We start from the raw sequence: 27,834 nt of genomic DNA, 5'->3' as shown, positions 1-27,834 counted from the left end.
ATGTATTCAAATATTGCCTAAAAATTATGTATAAATATGGCAATATCAGCATGCTTCCTTCAAAATTGAGGAATGGGGATGATCTCCATTCTTTCTCTATATTGTGCCACATGTTCTTCAGGATCCGTATTCCCGTCATATGGTTTCATGCTGGGAGTTTGGAAACGTTTTGGGACTTCAGTATCAGCTATCACAGGAGTAAATCTCGAGATCCTGTGACTGGTGGGAGATACTTCAGGTATAGATTGGACTGTCCCCGTTATACTTGAGATCATTTGCCTTAGCTGTTAGAGTTTTTTGGCCATAATTGGACTTATTCCTACATCAAAATCCGTATAGTTAGTATTGGTGGTGTTACTTTTAAAGAAGTTACCGGTATTTTTGTTATTAGGAGTATTGAAGGTTTCATCAAGATCTTGGGTCACAGGAGTTTGGATGTTTAGGATTGTTCTCCCAATTGAGGTAGTAACGAATGTTGGAAATGTTAATTCCGGACATTTCCCTAGGGATCCTAGATTGTTGAAATTCAGGATCATCGGTTGTAAGATTGAAGGTGGTGTCTCATGGGGTTTGCGGATCACTACTCTTATTCTTTCCGCTTCCTTGAGCAACGTTCTGTTGTCTTCCTGTTGCTAGGCCACCTGTTGTTTCAATGCCTTCATCATGGAGAAGAGTTCGTTATTGAGATCGAGGCAGGAGGATCCAGGGATCCTTGGGATCCTGGAGCAACCGGATGAGTATTTTTCTTTGGCGTATCATAAGTCTTCCTCTCGCCAGACAGTCCGCTTGGAGGAAGTGGGAGATTTTTCGGAGGAATAGAGGGAACATAGGAGGAAGAAAATATTTGTTGTGTAGACATGTTTTTTGAGTATTATGAACACCACCGCCCCATGGTAGGTGCCAAACTGTTTTGGTCAAAAATTAATCAAGTATAAATCAACCAAATTGTATGAGAGGTTGTGATGTTGTAATCGAAACAAATGAGAAAAACAAGAGTATGTGACACAAGTGGTTTATAAGGAAAGCCCTTGATCCTTGCTAGCATCTCCAACATAAAACCTTGGGAGGTGATAATGATCATCTGCCTTGTTAAATTGTATTAATTGAAAGATGACTTACAGATGAAATGATGAATAATCGAGTACAAGTGTTTCCGTAAGTCTAGGTGTGTGTTATGCGCAAAATACATGTGTATTTATAGTCTAGTCTAAGTAACAACAAGTTCGATATTCTCGGGTTCCTCTCGAATAAAAATGAACACGTTGGTTTGACTTGGTATTTTCGGGTCTTCTATCTGATTGAAGTGCTTCTTCGTGGAGAATGTGTCACACCCCCAAACCGGAACGGAGGAAACGTTCGAGGGTGGATGACGTCATGTACAGTATCAGAACAATTGAATAATAGTAATCAAAGCAACAACCATTACATTGATAAAGTATAGTTTTTACATCTGTTCATAACATTGTTTGTATGACAACAAAAGTGTTATGAACAAATGTAAAAACTATACTTTATCAATGTAATGGTTGTCACTTTGATTACTATTATTCAATTGTTGTGATACTGTACATGACGTCATCCACCCCCGAACGTTTCCACCGTTCTGGTTTGGGGGTGTGACAGATTGGTATCATAGCATTGTTTATAGTGAACTAAGTATATCAAACCATACAAGATATACAACTATAAATACAATGGGGATGAAGCGCTCTGACTAAAAGTATACTTTTAAAATCTAAGTATCTTATAAAAAGTATACAAACATACATACATACCAGAAACAATATGTAACGCCCGCAGATCAGGGCTAGTCAATTTCGAGACGATAAGCGTCAAAAATGACTTTTTGATAGAAGATTATTTAGAATAAATAATCTTAACTAAGTTGTATTGGTTGTGACAAGGATTCCAGATATATAAAGAATGTCGAAATCCGAGTTATAACGAAGAAGTTATGACCTGCCGAAGTTTCGCGACAGAACCGACACGACACTGTGCGATGTAAATAGTGAATTTATGATAGAGCGATATTTGGCATTAGCGATCTAAATGAAAGTCGTAGAATACGTTAAACCGAGAGTGTGCATAAAAAGAACGTCCAAATCTGACTTTGTAAGAGGAAATTATGATTTTTCTAAGTTTCAGCTTAGCGGTATGCAGCCCAAATCTCGAAATTTAGATCGAGTGATTTTTAGCCGAAACAATCTAAACGATAATCGGATATCTTGTTGATAGTAGTTCAACAGTAAAAAGACAGACGAAAACGGACGTCAGATGAAGAAGTTATGAATTTTTAACGGACTTTTCCTGTCCCGACCCGTTAAAAATAAAATATTAAAAATAAAGTCAAAATTAGCCGATGGAGTCTAAACGAAAATTGTAGAGCATAATTTCACCTATGCGTAGATATAAAGAACATCAAAAACGGATTTTGTATGCGAAAGATATGAATTTCTGAAGTTCGGAGCACAAACTTCGAGACCTGACTGCGTTCACGACGTGAACACAGTGTTCACGACGCGAACTCAGTGAACGACACCTTTCGAGCCTATAGGACAAACGACAAGCCTAGGGGATGACCAGGATCAAAAGTCACGACGTGAATATACCTGGTTCACGACGTGAATGTGATTTTTCAGCCTATAAATAGGAATCGAAGCTCTCCGGATTTGGTTGCCATTTTCTAACCTCTCTCCTACATTTTTTCATCTTTAAGCCCCTCTACACTGCCCCGACACCCCGGTTACATATCGACACCCGAAGCAAGTCCCGACGCCCCGAAGATTCTGAGAAAAAGAGTTTTTCAAGCCGAAACTCTGCTCACGAGAAGCCCGGTTTTTGAGGAAACATCCTGATTTCATCGAAGAATATTGTTTTAAGGGACGAAGCGCTTGCCAATTGTCGTCTTATCAAGTGAGTCTATAGTCACTTTCATCATACACATAGATATGAAGTATTTTATATAAAATACATGCTATATATATATATATATATATATATATATATATATATGTTGTTTGTTTATTTGAGATGGATGTTGAATGAATGTTTTTATACATGTTTAAAATGATTTAAAATGTATATATATTTTATCTTCAAATATGTTGGGTAATACATGGGTAGATAAAGAATGAGGGATGAAAGTGCGGTATAGATATACATTGGTAGCTATGAATTTAGTACGGTATAGATGTACGTTGGTAGTTATGGATTTAGTACCTTGGCAACTATGGACTTAGTGCCTGTTGTATAAACCTTGGTGACGATGTGACTTCGTGCCTATTTGACATAAATTGCTAAGGAAAAGCAGTGTTGTCACCCCCGATGTTTGCTTATTTGACATAAATTGCTGAGGAAAGCAGTGTTGTCACCCCGATGCTTGCTTATTTGACATAAATTGCAGAGGAAAGCAGTGATGTCACCCCGATGTTTGCTTATTTGACATAAATTGTTGAGGAAAGCAGTGTTGTCACCCCGATGTTTGCTTATTTGACATAAATTGCTGAGGAAAGCAGTGTTGTCACCCTGATGTTTACTTATTTGACATAAATTGCTGAGGAAAGCAGTGTTGTCACCCCGATGGTTACCTTATTTGATATAAACCCTGGCAGCAATGGAATTCGTGCATATTCCTTAGGTCAATCCTTAGGAATGAATAAATGAAGGTTAGATGATTCTTAGGGTAGATCCTTAAGAATAAATAAGATAATGGGGATGGGTAATTGGGTTGATTGTTTGATGATTAAATATAATAATTATATTATTGTGGGTTGAAAGCCCTATGTACTCACCATGTTTCCCAACCTAACCCACTTAAGCTTATTTGTATCACAGGTGTCGATATGAAGCTACTTTACACTGAGAGATTTAAAAAGAGATGTAGATCACTAGTGTAAATGAATGTAAGGTTTGTTTATGCTTATGTTTCAGTATTGACGATGGCATCCCAAATGTTTTAAATGAATAAAATACATTTCTTCGGAAATGCTTTGATAAAGTATTTATCATGTATTTTCTGGGAACAAATTCCGCAACACCTTTTTGAAAGATTACTCTGATTTTATTTTAAAAACCATAACGAAATCGGTCTTTTCTGGCCGAGAAATTTGGGGATGTCACACAGTATCAGAGTAAGAACTACACAAAAGTATTTAGATGTTGGACACTGCAGTTAAACCTAGACAGTTATGTAATCATATCTAGGATAACTATAGCCTGATCAACTATACTTATTCGAGATACGACCAACATGTGTTTGGGAGTGATCGTGGTGTTGCAACAAGTCTAAAACTTACCAACTCTATACATAAGAGAAATTCTAGAACCAAATATGAAGTTAAAATACTATAGGAGTATTTTATGGCACTACAACACTAGAACAAAAACATTTAGGCCTCGATAGTTATATAAACTAATAGTCGAGATGGGCCTTCCTACCAGAAATCAACAAAGTGAAAACAAAGAACCCTTGTTGGTAGACCTATAATTACTAAGTGTATATGTTAGGGTTATATATAATTAAGATTTTATAGACTTGGAATTTGTGGTTTAGCTTTACTTATTGTTCCTTGTTTGGTTGTGGACTTAGAGTAGGATCACTTATTCGAAGGTCAATTTGATATTGGTTATATATAATTTGTATACACTATGTGATTGTAGGAGGACCCGGTACGAGTCACACTATACAAATTCATTAGCCAGTGTTGCTATAAATTTCATAAGTTGAAATGGCGACTGTTTACTTATATTTAGTAGACTTCTATTGTAAATCACTGATAGAACACTATAAAAGTCAGGATATAATGCGTTTAGAACTAAGATATATCTTGTTCAATATATCACCTGACTCTTGACCACTACAGAGGACTTGTCGTCACTTCCTCTTTAATATTTTTAGAAAAAGATGCCGCCACGTAGATCAACTCGGCGTGTCAACAACACACAATCAACTCCACCACCGCTACCACATCCACAGTATGATCCTGCTGTTTTCCAAGCAGCAGTAACAGTCGTTGTGGTAGCCACCATGTCACAAATCAATACAAGTGGCACTAGTGGGGCGGGTAGTGGTGCCAACCCTTCTAATCACGGAGAAAGCCACAGACACCCAAGGGAGTGTTCATACAAAGACTTCACGAATGCCAAACCTAAGTCTTTTGATGGCACCGGAGGTGTCATTGCCCTAACACGCTGGTTCGAGAAAATAGAATCGGTGTTTGAAATTTATGCGTGCCCCGAAGCTAGAAAAGTCAAATTTGCAGCATGCACTTTCATGGACAGAGCCCTCTCTTGGTGGAACGACTATGTCAAGTCATTGAATCTCTCGGTAGCCAATTCCATGAGATGGGAAGACTTAAAAGTTATGTTGCTGGCAGAATACTGTCCAAGAGGTGAAGTGCAAAAACTAGAGCAAGAGCTCTAGGGTCTGACGATGAAGGACTCCGACATTGCTGCTTACACTGCCAGATTCAGTGACCTGGCTATTCTGTGTCCCGGGATGGTCACCCCGGAAAGTAAGAAAGTGGAAAGGTACATTTGGGGACTATCTCCCTAGATCCAAGGGAGCGTGATAGCTGCTAATCCACTCACTTTCGAAAATGCCAGGTGTCTAGCAAGACACTCGTAGATCATGGAGTTTGCCAAGGCTTCATGAGAGCCATCCCTGAGAAACCCAAAGAGAGTGGTAACAAGAATAAATTTTGGAACAAAAGAAAGGGGCAACCGTCACAGGAATCCTCAAAGAAGCAGCAAATTATGGCAGTCCACGCTGCTACTGTTCCTGCTACTCCAACACCTCCCAGTCGATATGCTGGAGACCTTCTAATGTGTAACAAATGCAACTTCCATCACACAGGAGTTTGCAGGGAAATGCATTACAAAAACTGCAACAGAAAAGGGCACACCGCCCGTTTCTTTAAGGCGCCAGCTCAACCAATTACCCAAGTCCCCGGCGGAGGAGTAAGCCAGGCTTGTTATGGGTATGGTGAAATATGACACTTCAAGAGAGATTTTCCTAATACAAATAATGCTAGCGGTGTGGGAAGAGTATTGGCAATAGGTCACGAGGAGGCAGTAGCAGATCCCACAGTGGTCACTGGTACGTTTCTCCTTGGTAACTCTTATGCATGCATACTCTTTGATAGTGGTACAGAGAGGAGTTTCGTTAGCCATAAATTTAAACATCTACTCAAACAAAAACCACAATCACTAAACGAAACATTCATCGTCGAGATGGCAAACGGAAAGACAGAGAGCACTAACGACATATTCATAGGTTGTACCCTCACTCTAAACGACCATTCTTTTCAAATCGACCTTATGTCGGTCTCCATAAAAAGCTTTAACATCATCATCGACATGGATTGTTAAGTCCTCACCGTGCAGATATTCTATGCTACGAAAAGGCTGTTCGCCTTAATCTACCAAGTGGCGAAACCCTCGTTATCTACGACGACAAACCCGATACGAACCTTCGCGTCGTCTCTTGCGTCAAAGCCCAAAAATACCTATGAAAGGAGTACCACACATTCTTAGCACATGTAGTGAATGAGAAGCAAGAAGTAAAATACATCGAGAGCATTCCTGAAGTCTGTAATTTTCCCGACATTTTTCCCGAAGATCTTCCAGGAGTTCCTCCTGAACGACAAGTCGAGTTCCGAATCGACTTGATTCCTGGAGCTACCCCCGTAGCCAAATCCTCGTATCATATAGCACCAGTAGAGATGCAGGAACTATCCAGCCAACTAAATGAACTGCTCAACAAAGTATTCATTAGACCGAGCTTCTCACCCTGGGGAGCACCGGTTTTGTTCGTAAAGTAGAAGGATGGATCGTTCCGCATGTGCATAGATTACTGCGAACTGAACAAGCTTACCATTAAGAACCGATACCCGTTACCGCGAATAGACGATCTGTTCGACCAACTCCAAGGAGCCAGCTACTTTTCAAAGATCGACCTAAGATCGGGGTATCACCAATTACGAGTACATGAGAATGATGTTCCCAAAACAGGATTCCGAACTCGTTATGGTCACTACGAATTTGTAGTGATGCCCTTCGGCCTGATAAATGCACCCCCAATATTCATGAACTTGATGAATCGGGTATGCCGACCATTCCGAGACAAATTCGTGATAGTATTCATAGATGATATAATTATTTATTCACGAAGTAAGGAAGATCATAGTCAGCACCTGAGACAAGTTCTAGAAACATTAAGAGCGGAGAAGCTTTATGCGAAGTTCTCAAAGTGCGAGTTTTGGATTAGGAAGGTGAATTTCCTTGGTTATGTGGTCAGCGAGGAAGGGATTCATGTGGATCCCTCCAAAATCAAAGTTATCGAAAACCAGGCGACCCCTAGAACGCCAACAGAGATTCGTCAAATTCTAGGCCTCGCTGGCTATTACAGAAGGTTCATTCAAAACTTCTCCAGAATCGCTAAGCCACTTAACACACTGACTCAGAAGGGTGTAACCTTTAGCTGGGGAGAGAAACAAGACACTGCGGGAGTAGCATCCAGAGTTATTTGCAGAGTGAGACTTCGAGGGCGAAGTCTGGTTCTAGTGGGGGAGAATTGTAACATCCCGAAATTCAGGTACACCTCTTTAACCATTCTTCTTTACCAAGTTGTCAAGTTTAGCCCCTAAAAAGAAAGATGTTGCAAACAAGTACGTTGGGCGTACTGAAGAGTATGCTGCGCGTACTCATGCGCTTACTATGGACGCGGACCCAATTAGGTACGATGGGCGTACCAAAGTTCCGCTGGGCGTAACTAGCCCAGATGCAAAACCCTAAATGTGACTTGAGGACTATAAAAGGAATGATATGGTCTTTACCCCAACCACCATTTCCAGAGAGTGAAACCATAGAGAGCTAAACCTTCGTTCTAAGCTTGTGTGTGTGTGTTCTTAAGCTTGAAAGTGCCATTTTGTGGTTGTGAAGAAGAAGAGGAGGCCATTGTGGAAGCTAGAAGTTGGAGGGCAAGCTTAGATCTGAGTTCTATAGAGGTTGGAGCTTTACTTGGAGGTAAAAAGCTCAAAGCTTTCCTTATCATTCTTGATTTGTGCTTTATGGACCAATTTTTAGGGTTTTTGGTCCCAAGGTGGAGACTTTATGAGCAAATGGTCTCCATAAGCTTAGATCTGCCCTATTTCAGTGTAATATGTGTTGTAGGCTCATAAAAATCCAATCTTGGACGTTGAGATTAAGTCATGAATGAGATTAGGGCTTAATGGGGAGAGAGGATATATGTTTGAAGTGATTAGTGACCTTTACAGCCATACAAAGGCTTAAAGGTTTCGACTTTATGACTTAAGAGACAGTAGGGAGCTTAGATCTGAGAAATGAGCCTAGGTCTTAATCTATTCAGACCAAAAATGAAGGAAGTAGGAAACTGGGACTTACGCTGGGCGTAATCCCAGTACGTGCCGCGTAGGGGGTCGAGTTCCCCGATTCTGGATGACACGGAGTACGCCCCGCGTAGAGATCTGGTACGCGCAGCGTACCTCTCCACTTCGTTGACTTTTAGGGTTTGGTCAACGCTTGGACTTTTGGACCATTAGAGGGGTAAAATGGTCTTTTAGTCTTCTGAGAGAACATAGGAAGGGACTAGTCTAGCCTTGAGAGCCGTTATTGATTTGAGATGATTACTTTATGTGTTTAGGCGGGGCTAGGTCATTGTTACGAGATTTAGGGATACCGTGCACGTGTGTTACTAGACAACATACGAGGTGAGTCTTCTCACTATACATTACCTAGAGTGGTATCTATGTACAGACCGGAGGGTCTTATGTGTTATTTGTATGTTTGAGATTATGTGCATTGAGATATATGTATGCTATGTGTTATATAGACCGGACCGGAGGGTCCAACGATTTAGACCGGACCAGGGGGTCCAACGATTTAGACCGGACCGGAGGGTCCAACGAGCTAGACCGGACCGGAGGGTCCAACGAGCTAGACCGGACTGGAGGGTCCAACGAGCTACGGGACTGGAGGGTCCCGCTGAGACACATTGACCGGAGGGTCATATCGAGTTATAGCCTCGAGTGGCTTATGTGCTGTATGTGGTATTTTGGGGAACTCACTAAGCATTTATGCTTACCGTGTTATGTGTTATGTGTTTCAGGTACTAGCGAGGATCGCGGGAAGGCACCGACATGATTTGTACACACTAGCATTGGTTATATTTTTGAGATTATGGGATTGTTTATTTGTGATGACATTTGATATACATGAGATTTTTGGGAATATTATATGAGTTTATTTATGTTGAAAAATGGAAAATTGTTTTGAAAATTTACGACGTTACATGGAAGCCTCGAAGCCTGATAATGTGGCAGGTGAAGCGTTAAGAGGAATGGAGAAGAACTTAGAAATCAAGGGTGACGGAGTTCGTTATCTCATGGATCGGATCTGGACACAGAAGTTTGGTGGCTACAGAGATGTTGTCATGAACGAATCCCACAAAACTCGATACTCCGTTCATCCAGGTTCATATAAGATGTATATGGATCTCAAGAAACTTTATTGGTGGCCGAACATGAAAGCCGAGATTGCTACCTATGTGGGCAAGTGCCTAACTTGCGCAAAAGTCAAGGTAGAATATTATAAGCCCTCAGGTTTACTACAACAACCATAGATACCTGAGTGGAAGTGGGAGAGGATTACAATGGATTTCATAACTAAGTTACCCAAGACATCGGGTGGTCATGACACCATTTGGGTAATCGTCAATAGATTAACCAAATCCGCACACTTCCTACCAATAAAGGAAACAAAAAAGATGGAGAAGTTGACCAGAACTTACATTAAAGAAATAGTACGACTGCATGGTGTGCCAATATCTATTATCTCTGATAGAGACAGTAGATTCACCTCGCGGTTCTGGTAGTCACTACAGAAATATCTGGGAACTAGGCTGGACATGAGTACAACCTATCACCCACAAACTGACGTGCAGAGTGAGAGAACTATTCAAACCCTAAAAGACATGCTGAGAGCTTGTGTGATCGACTTTGGTAAAGCATGGGATACCCATTTTCCACTTGTCGAGTTCTCTTACAACAATAGCTAGCACACTAGCATCAAGGTTGACCAGTTTGAAACCCTCTATGGCCGCAAGTGCAGATCACCTCTATGTTGGGCTGAAGCGGGTGACACGCAACTAGCTAGAGGACAAGTGCCTGACAACGCTCTCACCGGCCCGGATATCATTCGAGAAACCACAAAAAAGATCGTCCAAATCTGAGAACGATCGAAAGCTTCTAGAGACGGATAAAAGAGCTACGCTGATAAGAGACGAAAACCCTTGGAATTCCAGGTTAGTGACCGCGTTCTGTTGAAGGTCTAACCCTGGAAGGGCATGATACGCTTCGGAAAGCGTGGAAAACTAAATCCAAGGTACATTGGACCATTCGAGATTCTCGCTAGAATCGGCCCAGTAGCTTACAAACTCCGTCTACCTCAAGAAATTAACAACATACATCCTATCTTCCACGTGTCTAACCTAAAGAAGTGCCTATCCGACGAGACTCTTGTGATTCCACTCGATGAAATCGAGATGAATGAGAGTCTGCAATTCGTTGAAGAACCCGTAGAAATCATGGATAGGGAAGTCCAACGAACGAAACAAAGTTGCATACCAATAGTGAAGGTTCGATGGAATGCCAAGCGGGGACCTGAATTCACTTGGGAGCGAGAAGACCATATGAAACAAAAGTACCCGCATCTTTTCCCTAGTCCATGAGTATTCTATAGAAATAATTTCGGGACGAAATTCCCTCTAACGGGGGATAATGCAACAACCCGCTATTTCAAGTCGATGTAAGTCAAACTTGTTCAAATGAAAGACTAATCTTAACCAAGTATAAGTGAATTCATATTATAACATTGATACAATAAGAACTTTTGAATGCCTAGAATGCATGTTTATTTAACTTATATATAAGTATATATGGAAAACCATGTTGAAGTAGGCTAATATAAGTCTAACACTTAAAATAAATCATGATATTTTATAATATATATATATATATATATATATATATATATATATATATGGTTTTCGGCTTAGGGAATCTAATCCCTAACCAAAACCGAAAACACACTACTTTTGGAAAGCTAAAACAAAAAACCTTTCTTTTTTGACTCTAAGACCTAAAACCCTTTTCTATTTGACTTAGGACCGAAAACCCTATCAAGGCCCATCAATAGGACCGAAATCATTATGTTTTGGGCCCATTAGGACCAAAAACACATCTTATATATATATATATATATATATATATATGTGTGTGTGTGTGTGTGTGTTTAACTGCAAACACAATTCATTTCTCATTTCCCAAACCGAAAACACCTCAATTTTGCTCTCAAAACTCATACGTGATCTTCATATCTTCAAATGATTTTACCCAGATCACCATCCAATCTTCATATATTCAATCGAAATCCTTCAAATCTTCATATTTCCCTCAAGAACATTCATCCCATCTTCAAATCTCCATATTTTCCTCAAGAACACCAATAATATATTCAAATATTCATATTTCACCCAAGAACACCAAGAACACCTTCAAATAATTCCTAACGCTTTTTGTAAGTATTCCTTACATAATTTAGTGTTGTCTAACACTTTAAATTATTATTTAGATTATTATTTAAATTAATATTTTATTAATTTAAATACGATATCGTGTATAATTATTATTAGGATACGACTACTCACACGGGTTCTAACCCGAGGATCATTGTGACATCCCCATTTTCACGGCCATAAAAGACCGATTTTGTTTATGCTTTATAAAAATCAGAGTACTTCTTTTAATAAAAATGTTGCGGAATTAGTTCCCAATAAAACAAGATAAATACATTATCAAAGCATTTCCGAAGAAATGTATTTCTATTCATTTTAAAACAGTTGGGATGTCATCGTCAATACAAAAACATAAGCATAAACAGAACTTACATTCATTTACACTAGTGATCTACATCTCTTTTAAATCTCTCACTGTAAAGTAGCTTCATATTGACACTTGTGATACAAATAAGCTTGAGTGGGTCAGGTTGGGAAACCTGGTGAATACATAGGGTTTTCAACCCACAATAATATAATTATTATGTTTAAACATCAAACAATCACCCCAATTACCCATCCCCATTATCTTCTTTACTCTTAAGGATCTACCCTAAGAATCAACTATTCTTCGTTCATTCATTCCTAATGATCATCCTAAGGAATCGACACGAAGTCCATCGTCACCAGGGTTTAGGCACTAAGTCTGCATAGTCACAAAGATTTATACAATAGACACTAAGTCTGCATAGTCACCAGGGTTTAGGCACTAAGTCTGCATAGTCGCCATGGTTTATACAACAGGCACTAAGTCTGCATAGTCGCCAGGGTTTTGGCACCAAGTCTGCATGATCGCCAAGGTTTAGGCACCAAGTCTGCATGATCGCCAGGGTTCAGAGTACACCGGTGAACACATCGTTCACAACACCTACAGGTTGCGAGCCTGCTAGCGTTCCACTGGACTGTCTAGAATAGTCCGTGGTTGTCATCCATACTCTGCTAGATTACGGGGACATCATTTGGGAAAAAGGCTTCTCACATCGTCCACCTCTCACCCTTACCTCATGGTCTAACTCAGCATCCAACTCATATGTCATCTACCCATGTTTTACCCAACATATTATGTAGATATAAATACCTATACAGTTTAAATCATATAAAACTTGTATAAAATCGTTCCTCCAGCATAGATAGCAAGTATACATATAATATGCACACATAGCACGTAATTTATATAAAATACTTCATATCTATGTGTAAGATGAAAGTAACTATGCACTCACTTGAAAAGGTGGTGATTCCGAACTCAGACAGCGCTTCGCTTCTTAAAAAAATAATTTCCTTCGACGAAACCTAGTATTATTACCACTAGAGTTTGGTCTATTATTCGCCGAGACTAATTAATAGTCTAACTATTATTACTATTATATAAGCGTTAAACAATACTTATATAACCCATAATAATAGCTCAAGTACTTATTATAAGTTCCTAATAACGTTACTATAATTAAATAAAAGCTATATTAAAAATAGCGTAGGCGTAGCTCACTTACAGCGAGTTTTATAGAAAACCGGGCTTTGCTTGGAGCAGCGTTCCTGAGCCGAAAAGCTCTTCTTCTCGGAGCCGTCGAGCACTCTGGGGCTTCCGCCTCGTGCTAGGGAGGTTCCCTAGACTTTTCGGGGGATTTCGGGGCTAGAGAGAGGTTCTAGAGAGAGAGTAAAGAGAAGAAAGAATGGGAAAAGTGTGAAGGAAATGAGGGTGGGAGAGGTTCTATTTATAGGGTGAAAAATGGTTGAACTTGGTGCCACATGTCACCATCTAGTGGCAAGACTTGGGGAGAAAGCAATTGCCAAGATTGTGCCACATCACCCATTTTCGCACAGCACACTTCCGACTTCTAAAATCCGTAACTTTCACATACGACCTCCGTTTTTGACGTTCTATATATCCACGCGTAGGTAAAAATAAGATCTACAACTTTCATTTTGACTCTGTCGGCTAATTCTCGACCGATATTAAATTTAACAGTACGAGGAGATTATACTGTTAAATGTCCGCGTAAAATTCATAACTTCTACATAAGGACTCTGTTTTCGTCTGTCTTTTTACAGTTGAGTTCCTATTAATGAGATCTTCAATTCTCATTTAGGTCGCGTAGGCTAAAAACCGCTCGATCTAAAATTCGAGTTTCGGCCTGTGCACTGCTAAGCCAAATCTTAGAAAATTCATAACTTCCTCATACGAAGTCAGATTTGGGCGTTCTTTTTTTGTATGTTCTTGGTTTAACGTATACAACAACTTTTGTTTAGATTTCTAAGGCTAAAAAGTCCTCCATCATAAATTCACTATTTACGTCTCCCGGTGTCGTGCCGGTTTTGCCATAAAACTTCGACGAACCATAACTTCTTCGTTATAACTCGGATTTCAACGTTCTTTATATGTACGGAACCCTTGAGACGTATTATACAACTTGGTTAAGATTATTTATTCTAAATAATCTTTTGTCAAAAAGTCGTCTTCGACCCCTATTTATCTCTAAATTGACTAGCCCGGATCTACGGGCGTTACAATCATCGCTACCACTTCGTATCCAAACGAGAACATACATTCGAGGTGAGTTCATACCCCTACGTTTTCACTATTTTTCCATATGTTTTTAGGGGGGGGGATACAAGTAAAACACAAGGAATCTTGTGTTAACATTCAAACAATTTCAAATATCTCAAACTATTTTAAACTATTTCAATCCATTCTAAATTCTTTCAACTGTTTCAATTATTGTCTTTACCAAAACACACACACACACACACACACACACATATATATATATATATATATATATATATATATATATATATATATATATATATATATTTACTATATTATACAGCATAGATAACATACTTTTTAAGAGCAAAGTCTTAAAACAAGGAGAATAATTAATAATCATTGATTATTCTTTGAATGGTATAGATGGTGATCCTTGTGAATTAGAATAAACCAATCACAATTAAATACCACTCCTCAACCCTACATATAAATGATACTAAAGTTGATATTGAAAATGCTAGCCCATATCAAATGTCACCACAAGTGTCCTCTTTCTCTCTTTCATTGTTTACTCTCAACTATGAAATCGCCGGCCACCGTTAACTGCTACCACCAAAACAAAAATGCATTGCCGGTTTCACCATACTCTTTACAAACCCTAAGAAGTTTTCTCCATCGCTGCAATAGTTTTCAGCCGGTACCGCCACCAAAGAGCCACCAAAAGTGCACTACCCTCGAGCCACATTCACCTTTATTACATATGCTGAAAACACTGCTGCTTAACCCCACCAGTTATTAGCGACATTATCAAACCTTAGATCTATACCGCCGCCTCCATCATCATAATAAGGCACCACTCCGCCATTAACACTGCTGTTGAACAACACCATTCCTCGGTGGCACCTGAAAATCCAATATCTTAATCGCAGCCACCACCATTTCTTTTGGCCATGACCGCTGACACTTACAATGAACACCACTAAATCCACTCACAGCCACCTATGTTTTTGATATGATGACCAGAATTCCTATATCTCTTACATAGATGTGGATACACACAAAGAGTTGGCTTTTGTTTTTGCTTTTTAGATCTGGAAGTTTTTATAGGTCCAGCACGTGATATTAGACAATTCTTACTATTGTGTTTTTATTCCAAGATCTTCTAACCAATATTTTTTTAAACCTGCAACCAATATTTATGTGTTATATCTATGTGTATGACTTTCTTTAACTGTTTATGTTTGTATGTGTTTTGTTTGTTTTTTGTGCATGAGTTTATAATATGTTGTGTATCTTTAACTGTGTGCATGCGTTTAGATATCAAAGCTTGAGAAAAAGAAAGGAGTTAGATATTCAAATTTCAAATTCATTAAAAACGTTGCAGATCTATAACATTTTATGATGTTATTTTAATATTAGATCCAAACTTTGTATGATGTTATTTTAATGTTAGATCAGTCATTTTTCTATAAGATTTTAAAATGTTACCCTTTATTCAGTATTATAATCTAGAGGTGTTAAATTTCATATTATTTATATAAAAATAAATAATCTTTGGTCAATAGCAATAGCAATGTTATCGTGTATGATATACTTTATTTTGAACCTTGTATATATTCTATAAAATTTTAAAATTTTACTCTTTATTAATAATTATAATCTAGAGGTGATAAAATTTCATATTATTAACCTAAAAGTAAAAAATATTTGGTCAATAACAACGGTTCAAATAACATTGATGTGATCTACTTCATGACTAACTATTGTGATAGGCATGTGTCAAGCAAAAAGTTATTTGACCAAAAAACAATACCGTATCTCAATCTTTTGAATTTGATAGAAATATAACATAAAAATTAATTGATGCAATATTATTATTATCATTATTAAAATCAAATTTTAAGTGTATAAGATAGGTATCTTTGATGTGTAGTTGTGGATTTCACGAGTTTCGATGTTTTTAGATGAACGAATAACAAGACCCAGTATAATTTATAATTTGTAATTATAAAATTATTATGGTTAAATTTTTAGTCACACGGTTAAAATTATCCTAATTTCATTCATAAATAAAAATACACAACATGGAAAACTACAACAAATGGTTAATACTATAAACTTCAAATCAACTCAAAAAGAAAATATAGACTCATAGAGAGTTGTTATAAATATATGACGGTTTAAATAATAGTTTGACGGTAAAATTATAATTATAAGGTGATAAAAGCTTGACACTAAAGTTGATAAAAATGATAATGGTTTGAATTTATGTTTCTTAAAAGCATCCATTTTTTTAAATATATGATGGTCTAAATAGTTTTTGTTAAAATCCCAACGAATTCTTTATAGACTAGAATTTGAAAGGACATTTTAGTTAAAGTAATTTAGATTTTCATTTTTTTTCACAACAAAAAAGCTTTATAAAAAGATTTTGAATTCATATATTACTCGAATAAATTTCTAATTTTTGTATAACCTATAAAATAGTTATTTTAACAGAAAAAAATAACAAGATACATTAACATATCCGTAACTTCCAAATATGATAACTTTATGAATATAATTAAAAATTTTAAAGCAGATTTTTTGATTTTAATTTTTTAATACATTGAAAAAAAAAATATTAAAAAACATAGGAGGAGCAGATATAATAAAGGGTAAATTACACCAATCGTCCCTCGTGTATATTGCAGAAAGCGTGTTTAGTCCCTATTTTCAAAAATTAACTCAGACAGTCCCTTATATGGTAGAAAGGTGCACGCTTCATCCCTCGTTAGTTTAAATTTGTATATTTCATCCCTTGTGATACATGAAATGACTAAAATGCCATTTGTAATTTCTTTTTTCATTTATTTTGACATTTACGTTCTTTTTAATTATTAATAAATATTTTAATTAAGATTATGGGTCCACCTAGCTACCACCATCACTTGAAATCTACACCACCAATAGAAACTTGCACAACTACCATCGGAAATCTACCAACACCTTGTACCACCCAACTCCCCGGTTCAAAGCTCAAGACCACCACCCTGCTTCCATCAAGCCACCTTTCACCTCCTCCTTATACCACCTGTTCAAAGTTTAAGACCACCGCCGCCACCCTCCTGTACAAACACCAACAAACCAAAAAAAACCCATTCGAACACCATCTGTCACCGCTCCATCATCACTACTGGAAAAATCCACCTCCACCCTCAAATACCACATCTGCCACCTCTATTGCTATCAACTACCACCAGCAAACAAAATTAAAACAATAATCTGATGTAACAATCTTAGAAAAACCACAAACCTAAATCTACTCAGAATTAGGGCAAAATTAGTTTGATTAAATCCAAAACCCAAAATCATTTTGCTCAAATATAATCAGAAGAAACACAACCCCTAAATCAGAGTTTGAAGTTGGGTTTACTGTGGTGGTCTTAAGAGAAATCAAACCCCCACCGGAAATCGACACAGAACCCCTTGCATACTTCGGAAAATCAACTGATATCGACATACAACCCCTCCGGATCCCCTATCGGAAATCAACACTAAGGTGATGGAAAATTTAGAGTTGCTGGTTTCCAGTCGACAGTGTAATCGTTGAAGGCGACTTCATCGTTATCAACATCTCTCGTTTGAATCCAATTTACAGATACAAAGACAGGAGAGACAACATAGTTATTTTCCACAACGATGTCGATGGATCTAGAGTTGTAGAGTCGTAATAAGGTTTTATCTTCGGAGAAGTAGTGAGAGACGGAAGCAGAGTAGAGAGAGGCAGTCTGCCATTTTTGTTTCAGGTGAGTTTGGGGGGACGAAAGGAAAATGAGGAAAGGGAAGGGGGAGGTCCGATCAAGTGGAGATATTTATTTATTTATTATTTTCTTTAAATTTAAAATTTATAAACAAATAAAAGACAATTGAAAAAGAAATTATTAAGGGCAAAATAGTCTTTTTATGTACGAAGGGACGAAGCACGCAAATTTTAAGCAAACGAGGGACGGTCCGAGTTAATTTTTGAAAATAGGGACTAAACACGCTTATTGACATATGCACGATGGACGATTGGTGTAATTTACCCTATAATAAAACATAATGATGTATCTTTTGTCTGATTTGAAAAAAATTGTTCACACTAAAATTTATTGTAAATATATTCACTTTTTGACAACTTTTTTTACATTATTATTATTATTGTTATTTTTTGTTTACAAAATTCATACGAAAAAATTGAAATGAAAAACAATTTAAATTTTATAGGGCTTTTGACATTAAAGACGTCCAAGTTTTTTTATTTTTGTCATTTTTACATTTAATAACATTTTTTCATATTACCATAAAATGTAATTTCAAAAAAAAAAAAAACCATTTAGTTTACAAATATTCTACGTTTCCAACCTAAGTATGTTTTTTTTTCATATTAGCCGATTTTTCTTTTTGGGTATGATTTTTTGAATTAGGGTTTGAAAACTATATTTCTTGGTAACTTGGAACTTGCTGTTTCAGGTAAAAGAGGCAAAATAAAATAAAAAGCTTGGATAACTTGAGGACAAACAGATTCAAAAGGAAACTAATAATTTGAAAAAAATGTCTATGCCAAAAAAAACACCATACATCACATTAATCGTCCGCTGCATCGCGCGGGTATGTTGCTAGCATATAATATATATATATATATATATATATATATATATATATATATATATTAGATTCAATAGACTTAGGACTAGTGTTTTCGCTTTAACTCTTGTTCCTTGTTTGGTTGTGGGCTTAGGGTAAAATCACTTGTCCGACTGTCTGTTTAATTTCAATTATATATGCTTTATATATATATATATATATATATATATATATATATATATATATATATATATATATATATATATATATATATATATAAAACTTTAACCCTTTTGTAACATGCCGAGCAAAAGGGGTATTTCCATAAATATTTTCATTACATAAGGAACATATTTATAAACTGTAATGGGTATAGTTTATGGAACACACATACTACTTTACTAGTTCAAGAACCAATACTAGAACAAACATATAAACTATAATAGGTATAGTTTATGAAACATACATACAGTTATTTATTACAAAGTGATTTTCATTTATTCTACATGTAACCGCCAGTATAGCTTCGTGAGACACACTTCAAGTACTTACCTAAGTACCAACCAAGCCCTGACATTATAAACAGAGTCTCCTGGAGGGAGCGTGTGACACTTGTGTATAGATCTATATGAGACTGACAATCCTGCACCTAAACTGTTAGCTACAGTTAGGCCGACAGGCCTGGGGTGACAAATGTCATACCATTTCCGACGCCTGAAGAACGTCGTATTCATGCCATCTTAGGTCATCAAGCACAATGATAATAACTCACAATTTGGTATTGAACAATACGATTAGTGTAAGAATACATAAACAACTTCAAGTAGTTTTATTAAATAATAGAACTACAATACAATATTTTACATTACAGCTGGTGGAATCCAGACACATACATTTACAGAGTTTTCATACAAGTACACTACAGTGTACTATTTTCCAGTACAAAGAAACTTACATTTAAGAGAAACATTTATTTTCACATGGTTTTATTTAATAATAAGACTACAATATAATATTATTGAGTACAACAAGACTTACACTTTTTGGTCTTATGATATTAAGACTACAATTCATTTACAACAGACCATATAGGATTTTATGGAAGAACATACTTACATTTCCAAAGAACAAAAGACTGATTTCAATTACAAACATGCTTATGAACTCACCAACTTAAATGTTGATACACTTTCAAAATCATTTGTATTCTCAGGGAACCAGTAGACAGGTACACTTACAGATTTTGAGAAGACGGAGCATTATAGTGTCACATCTTATAGTTTTTGTTATACACTTTTGTTGTCATACAAACAATGTTATGAACAGATGTACAAACTATACTTTATCAATGTAATGATTGTTGCTTTGATTACTATTATTCAATTGTTGTGATATTGTACATGACGTCATCCACCCCCGAACGTTTCCGCCGTTCCGGTTTGGGGGTGTGATAGAATGAGTCTTATGTTGACTAATTCTGTACATGTGAGAAAAGACCAGAAATATATTCGGTAGAAGTGTTAGGAAATAATAATAATAATGGTTAGGATCCTGAGATATGTTCGGGATCCTGAAAGTTCTTGAAGATCCGGGATCCTGATTAGGGTTGAGGATCTTGGCCCTAACAACTAGCAATCGCATGTGGGAGGTGTCAACCCGTGTAATTCTATACATAACTATCCCGCTCACTTAAAATTTAATGATTATAGGCAGTGGTCTTAGCTAAGTATTATACTTAGATGATGATTGTGTATCATTCAACCATTACGTGAATAGCCTTAATAGTTGTAGCCTTAACTTTATAATTTTAAGTTATTAGCCCAATGTTGTGTTGTATAATTAGTTTATAATTATAACGTTTAATTATCTTTGCAAAAATTAAACGGAAAGAGTAACGATATGGTATAATAATTATTCATATTATACGGGCAGAATAGAGACGATGCATAATAAATAAATTATACGAATAGTTACACTGGCAAGTCTAGAGTAGAAAACCACGTGGTTCCATAACCGAGCCAAATTTGTATTTTTTTTTTATAAAATAATCAACATTATACTTAGAGTCTTAGAGTAACTTGAAAGTGCGAAAAGAGGAAACAATTATTTATAATGGAAAATCTCCTTATAACTTTCTTTCTAGAGTGGATGTGTGATTTTTTTAAGGAAAACTGCAATAAAGTCCCTACATATTGACCTCATAACCGATTTAGTCCCTATATATATTTTTTATTCAATTAAGTCCCAAATACCGGTAATCGTATTCAATTTAACCCTTTGACCCGGTCAACAGGTCATCCAACTTTCAAAAATTACATTTTTGGCCCAAATTTCATAATTTATTACAAATTTGGTCCAAAATTTACACTTTTGGCCCAAATTTTAAATTTTGTTACAAATTTGGTCCAAACTTTACCCTTTTTGCCCAAATTTTAGAATTTTATTATGAATTCATCCCAAATTTAGTTTTTTTTTACAACTTTTTTTTCTCAAAGAATTGTTTCTAATATGTTTTTGCTTTATAAAATCATATTTATACAAAAAAATGTATTTTCACATAAAAATCTTATATTTTCTATATAAAAAGTTTTTTGTATATGAAATATCTAGTTATAAAAATAGGTATTTATTAAGTATATAAATATATATAAATCCGTTTTTATAAAAAAAATGTATACAAAAACGTATTTTACAAAAAAATGTATACAAACACCTATTTTATCTATATTTTTTTTATAAAATCGTGTTTGTTTATATTTTTTTTATAAAAACGTGTTTGCATAACTTTTTATGTAATACGTGTTTGTATACATTTTATAAAATGTATAAAAACACGATTTTATAAAATATATACAAACACGTATTATATAAAAAATTATTCAAACACGTTTTTATAAAATGTATACAAACACGATTTTATAAAATGTATACAAACACGATTTTATAAAATGTACACAAACACATATTATATAAAAAATTATTCAAACACATTTTTATAAAAAATATAAACAAACACGATTTTATAAATATATATATATATATATATATATATATATATATATATATATATAGGTGATAGGTGTTTGTATATATATATATTTTTTGTAAAATACGTTTTTGTATATATTTTTTTATAAAAAACGGGTTTGTATATATTTATATACTTAATAAATACATATCTTTATAACTAGATATTTCATATAAAAAAAACTTTTTATATAGAAAATATAAGATTTTTATGTGAAAATACGTTTTTTTTTGTATAAATATGATTTTATAAAGAAAAAACATATTAGAACAATTTTTTGAGAAAAAAAGTTGTAAAAAAAACTAAAGTTATGATGAATTCATAATAAAATTCTAAAAAGTTTGGACCAAATTTGTAACAAAATTTAAAAACTTGCGAAAAGTGTAAATTTTGGACCAAATTTGTAATAAATTTTGAAATCTGGGCTAAAAATGTAATTTTTGAAAGTTGGATGACCTGTTGACCGGGTCAAAGGGTTAAATTGAATACGATTACCGGTATTTGAAACTTAATTGAATAAAAAAAATATATAAAGACTAAATCGATTATGAGGCCAATATGTAGGGACTTTATTGCAGTTTTCCTATTTTTTATACTAAAAAATATGATATGCTTTGATTGTCTGCAGTTTACATTTTTTTTTGTCAAACACATTAAGATATATCATTCAAAACCATATTTTTTTTTGTCAAACACATTAAGATACATCATTCAAAATATATAAGATAAGTTCTAATTTTTTTATATATAACTTAATGTAAAATTTTAAAATTTAGGTGGGTCAAGGGACCCATCTTAGCATTATATAGTTTTGTCTATAGGAACAGAATAACAACATAATATAATAAATATTTTGTATTATGCGGATAGAATAACGATAGTGTCTTGTTAAGTTTTTGTAAAAATAATGCATTAACATTTATAATATAACAATAACAATTGATATAAAATAATTATTTAATTAATTAAACATGTATCACTCTCAATGTATAAATGTATAGTTATTTGTTTTTAGACCTGTAAATGGGGCGGGTTTGGAGAGAATCACCCTTGATCCAAACCCGTTTAAAAAAATAAAAACATGACCCGACCCGCTCCAATAACCATCAGGGTTTCGAATAGTCAAATCCATACCCGTGTCCACCGAATTAACGAATACCCGACCCTTTTATATTATTAAATTTTCATAATTTTTGTGCGTTCCACAAAATAATATTTCTCAAAAAGATAAAATGTCTACTTAAACAAGATGTACATTAATTAATACTCAAAGTCCATTACAATAAAAATCATATTTTACTTAGACATCGAGTTGTATATTTTGTTGTCATATATATATATATATATATATATATATATATATATATATATATATATATATATATATATATATATGTGGAGCGGGTTATAAGTAGAGCGAATCGACAATGATCCATACCCGACCCATTTATTAAAAGGGTAAATGAGTATGGATCGTAAACGGGTAAACGAATCGAAAATTAAAATCCAAACCCGTAAAAATTTTACGGGTTTGGAGCGAATCAGGGTCAAAACCCGCCCTATTGACAGGTCTATTTGTTTTTTACGACTCTCCCAGGGAAATGTATAAATGTATAGTTATTTGTTTTTTACAACACTAAAGTTATAACTTATTTTGAAAAGTTAAAATCCTAACTTATTAAAATTAACGTGGTTAAATGAGAAATTATTTTATATCTTTACTATATTATTAAGGATATTGCCCAATTTACAACATATACAATAATTTTAAGCATAAACATATAACCAATCTTATACCTATTACACTACACGGATCTATTACATCATATACGTATATAACCAATCTTATACCTATTACACTACACGGATCTATTACATCATATACGTATTACATACACTGCATACACTACACGAGACCTTACCCTAATTTCCTAAACACAGCCGCCATCAAACCTATTCTCATCGTCTCCACCAAAGATGCAGTGATCTCCAGTCTCCCACCGAAGGTCCACGGCCGCCGTCATTTCTCCCAATCTCTTCTGTCACTTCTCCATCGCCTCTCTCTCTCTCTCTCTCTCTCTCTCTCTCTCATAAAAACCCTAAACGGTGTTGATGAGTCTTTTTGTTTCTTGACCAGATGCTGAGCAGATCTGGAAATCGCTATCTCAACCCGTCTTGTTGGCCAAGTCGTCACTCCTGTCCTCAAGGTTCTCCCCTCTTTCTTCTACTTCCACCCTCCTGAAACCATCGCTATCTCAACCCTCCAGCAGCCCTACGCTAACATCACCAACCTTTCGCCGGTACAACCTAGAAGATGGTCCCACATTAACCCTTACATACTCACCTGAGTGTTCTTCCCTTTCAACTATATAATCGATGCCATGGAACCCAATTTCCTTCATTCCAACAACAATTGTCTTAAATCGCCGTCTCCATGCAGTCTCTGCCGGTACTTCTCTGGCGATGAACCCCCAAGCAGTATCTTCCCTAGCGCCACTTCTTCAGCGTCAAACCCCCACACTTGATCTGGTAAGTTTTTTTTTCCTACGGTACATTAAGTCAAAAAATTTATCTATATTGAATGGAAATTTCATTTGTATTCAAGTTGGAGGACACGTAAAGATAAATTGTTCTGGGATTTGGAGGGGACAAGTGTCGAATTTGTAGAGCATTTTCTCTCCAACCCCACTAATCATAATAGGTTTTACCCTAACCATCGTTAGCCACCAGCTTCACAAATATCATCCATACCTTCAAATCAGTGTCTTATATGTTACTTACTGCATGTCATTTTGCTATATATGCTTTTGATTTTCCTTATTTTCTGGTTTGAAATGCAAAGTGGGATTGTAAATAATGGACATTGTCTTCTGTTATTGCAAGTAATGGTCATTAGGGTCAAAGATAGGGGTGAAACTAGAACAATTCAAACAAAATTTTTATTCTCTTCTCAATTCTAGATTGTCTGTTGTTAGGGTTTTGGATAAGGATGGGATTTCAGTTGCTGTACCCAAGGAAATATTCGATTCTTGTGTGTAAGCAAAAAGAAAATGAAAAAGTGAAAGACTTGCAGTTTGCTATCTGCAGGCTATGTCCAAAATCATACCTCAGGAAATGCTTACCAAGGTAGTCTTTCTGTTTCTGTTTCTGTTCCATTTCATGCATCCTCTTCTTTCATAGTTACTGTTATATCTGATGATACTTGTTTTTTTTTGTTTGTTGCTTTTACAGGGATATTATGTTTGAGTCTCAAGTTGGTGAGGATGACACATGCAATTTCATCAAGAGTGGACAAATCCGTCATCTTTTTTAGTTTTATAATTAAACAAAACTTATTATTATTTGTTTTTATCATTTTTCTTTTTTGATATCATACTAATGTAGCTCCATTTTTTCATGATGATTAGACAAGGAGACATGATTTGGCTAGTGTTTTGTTGAATAGAGGCATCAACTTGGATCCATTAAGCAAGTGGTCAAAGGTAAGGATCATTCATCATCTTTATTTATAAAAATATGTAATTTTTCCATAATTGCCCCTTGAACAATGACAACAGGTTGGCTTGGTTGTATATGATCATCAAGTGCCATATGGTGCAACTCCAGAATACATGGCTGGTCATTACATGGTACTTATATAGCTATATATATATATATATATATATATATATATATTTCTTAATTAAAAAAGTTTTATTTATTTATTTATTTTAAATTATAAATTTTGCTTATTCTTTACAGGTGCAAAGTGCAAGCTCTTTTCTACCTGTAATGGCTCTTGCTCCTCAAGAGAAAGAACGAATTGTTGACATGGCATAAGTATTCATCATATTTTTACATTTTATCTCCAAATAATGATTTAAAAACTTTTAGTTTGTATAAAGTTTTTAAAAGGAATTGTAATCTCTCACTTTTATATACTTTCTTTGTTTTAATACATTTAAAAAAAATAAATTTTACTTGTTGTAGGGCTTCTCCTGGTGGTAAAACTTTATACATTGCAGCTCTTATGAAAAACAATGGGCATTTTTTTAATTTGCTTTTGTTTTATTTGATTTCAGCTCCCAAAAGTATTAGGACATAACACAACAGACAGGGTTTTGTTGGATGCCCCTTGCAGTGGTACTGGGGTAAGCATAAAACACACTGATCCAACTGCACATGCTGAAGTTACAGAATATGAATTAGTACCTAATTTCTTAAGCTTATTATAGAGTCTGATGTTTTGTCCTATGTTTTATGTGACAGCGTGTGGAAGCATATATGACAACACTAAGAGCATTTGCAGATGAGTGGTAAGTTACAAGAAAACTAATTATCCAAAATAAAAATTATTATTATTATGTTACTTCTTATACTAAACTTTGAATAATTTAAATTTGATTATTTAACGAATTATGTATATGTAGTGGGTTAATTATGAAAAAGCTTGACAAGAAGTTGGAAAGAAGTCTCCTCCATTCGTATCGAAAGGTACCTTAACATTTTATGGGTTCAAAATGGAAACATCACTTATATTAAGCAAGCTTTGAGTTTTTTTACTATAAAAATACAAATAATGTTAATGTTTGTTTAAAGTTTTCAGGATTTGTCAAGTCAAGTATCTGGTGAAACTGATCCAGTCACCATTTTGCCTAAAGTCGTTTCTCTACTTTATATACAGATTACTTTTTTTTTTTCTGGTTTTATATTATTGATAATTATTTATCTCATTTTTCATCTGTTGTGTAACTTGTGTTGTGGTGGGGCCATACATAGTTTTATGGAAGAGCTCTTCAAGCACCAGGGAGGACCATTTCGGTTACAATCTCTAAATTAAAGGTATCATATAAATAAAACCTCTGTATATAGTTGAGTTGATGAGGCAAAACTTAACTTATTTATAAAATGATTTGCATCTTGAAATCAAAATTTATCAAAAAATTGATTCTGACAGGAGAAACTAGATGATTCAGCATACAAAATCTTAGAAGAGTATCATGGTGCAACAGTCACACTTTTGACCCTTATATCAGCATCAACAGGCAATGTAAGTACTTACATCTTTCTATGTGTAAAAGAGTATATTATTCCTTTACACATAAAGTGAAACCACTTTACATGATTTTACACTAAATAAATAAATAAATTATATTGCTATTATTTGCATCTAGAAAAAAATGACGTTTATATAAAACCGATCTGTTGCATGTTCTTTAGAATACAATATATTTCCAAAAATAAAATCGACAAATATTATATTCATTTTTAAATTTTTGAGTATATATTTGTTAAGTTTCATATGATTTGAATTATTTTTGGTAGGGATTTCGATAGTTATTATATTCATTTTAAATTTTTTTATTATATTTGTTAAGTTTGTAAGATTTTAAATATTTTTGGTATGGATTTTGACAGCTATTATATTCTTATTTAAATTTTCAAATATATTTGTCAATGTGAATATTCATGGTAAGATTTTAATTTGATTAATTTTGGAATGATTATCAATATCCAAAAATACATCATTTTCTATTATATAATAGATTATTCCACCTATAAATTTAATTTATGTTCTTCATTTTTAACTCTCACACCACAATTTGACAGTTAGGGTTTTGGGACGATTGGATCATTGATTTGGAATCGGGAAGACTGCTTCATTGCGTTTCTTGACACAAATTCAGGTTCTCTTTACTTCTTCTATCTTTCGTAACTTCAAGTGTGTATAATATTTTATTTCTTACTTCTGTTTGAAGTGATAGACTTCTTTTGTTTCAAATGATATTCTTATTCTGTCTTCTATCTAAAAGTGATAATCTTCTTATTCTTCTATCTCAAATAATACATGTATATAATATGTATATGTGTGTATGTATTTGTTTCTGACATTGTATATGTGTGGTTTGTATATGTATATGTATAAGTTGGGACATTCTATTTTTGAGTTTGAGTATGAGTGAATCATACATTCTGTTTTTGAGTTTGATTTGATAAATTAAATGATATTGATTTGTATATACTTTTTTCAGATTATATGTATTGTTGGTTTATTTTGGATATTTTTAATCAATACATATCTTATAATTATCAAAT

The 27,834-nt window shown here is 34.8% G+C and overlaps 1 protein-coding gene across 1 annotated transcript; it reads left to right on the top strand.

Moving 5' to 3' along the window:
• Positions 1-23,626: 23,626 nt before the first annotated feature.
• On the top strand, positions 23,627-27,567 carry LOC145114611 (E3 UFM1-protein ligase 1 homolog). The gene is made up of 12 exons (XM_079050659.1): positions 23,627-23,765; positions 23,897-24,288; positions 24,735-24,885; positions 24,991-25,071; positions 25,167-25,241; positions 25,821-25,889; positions 26,008-26,054; positions 26,169-26,232; positions 26,345-26,398; positions 26,518-26,580; positions 26,696-26,788; positions 27,349-27,567. Exons 4-12 carry the CDS (start codon positions 25,030-25,032, stop codon positions 27,412-27,414), a joined length of 573 nt encoding a protein of 190 aa, XP_078906785.1. The 5' UTR covers positions 23,627-23,765; positions 23,897-24,288; positions 24,735-24,885; positions 24,991-25,029; the 3' UTR covers positions 27,415-27,567.
• Positions 27,568-27,834: the final 267 nt, after the last annotated feature.

The sequence above is a fragment of the Lactuca virosa genome, chromosome 5, assembly GCF_052849685.1.
Source record: "Lactuca virosa cultivar CGN04683 chromosome 5, Lactuca_virosa_CGN04683_v6, whole genome shotgun sequence".
Classification (NCBI taxonomy): domain Eukaryota; kingdom Viridiplantae; phylum Streptophyta; class Magnoliopsida; order Asterales; family Asteraceae; genus Lactuca; species Lactuca virosa.
Note: the sequence above shows the minus strand (reverse complement) of the source record. Positions and strands in the feature narration are given on the sequence as shown.

Coding starts and splice junctions, on each gene's coding strand:
- LOC145114611 (XM_079050659.1), top strand. CDS start 25,030: ATGCAATTTCATCAAGAGTGGACAAATCCGTCATCTTTTTTA. Junction 25,072..25,166: donor CAAATCCGTCATCTTTTTTA/GTTTTATAATTA, acceptor CATGATGATTAG/ACAAGGAGACATGATTTGGC. Junction 26,055..26,168: donor AGAGCATTTGCAGATGAGTG/GTAAGTTACAAG, acceptor ATGTATATGTAG/TGGGTTAATTATGAAAAAGC.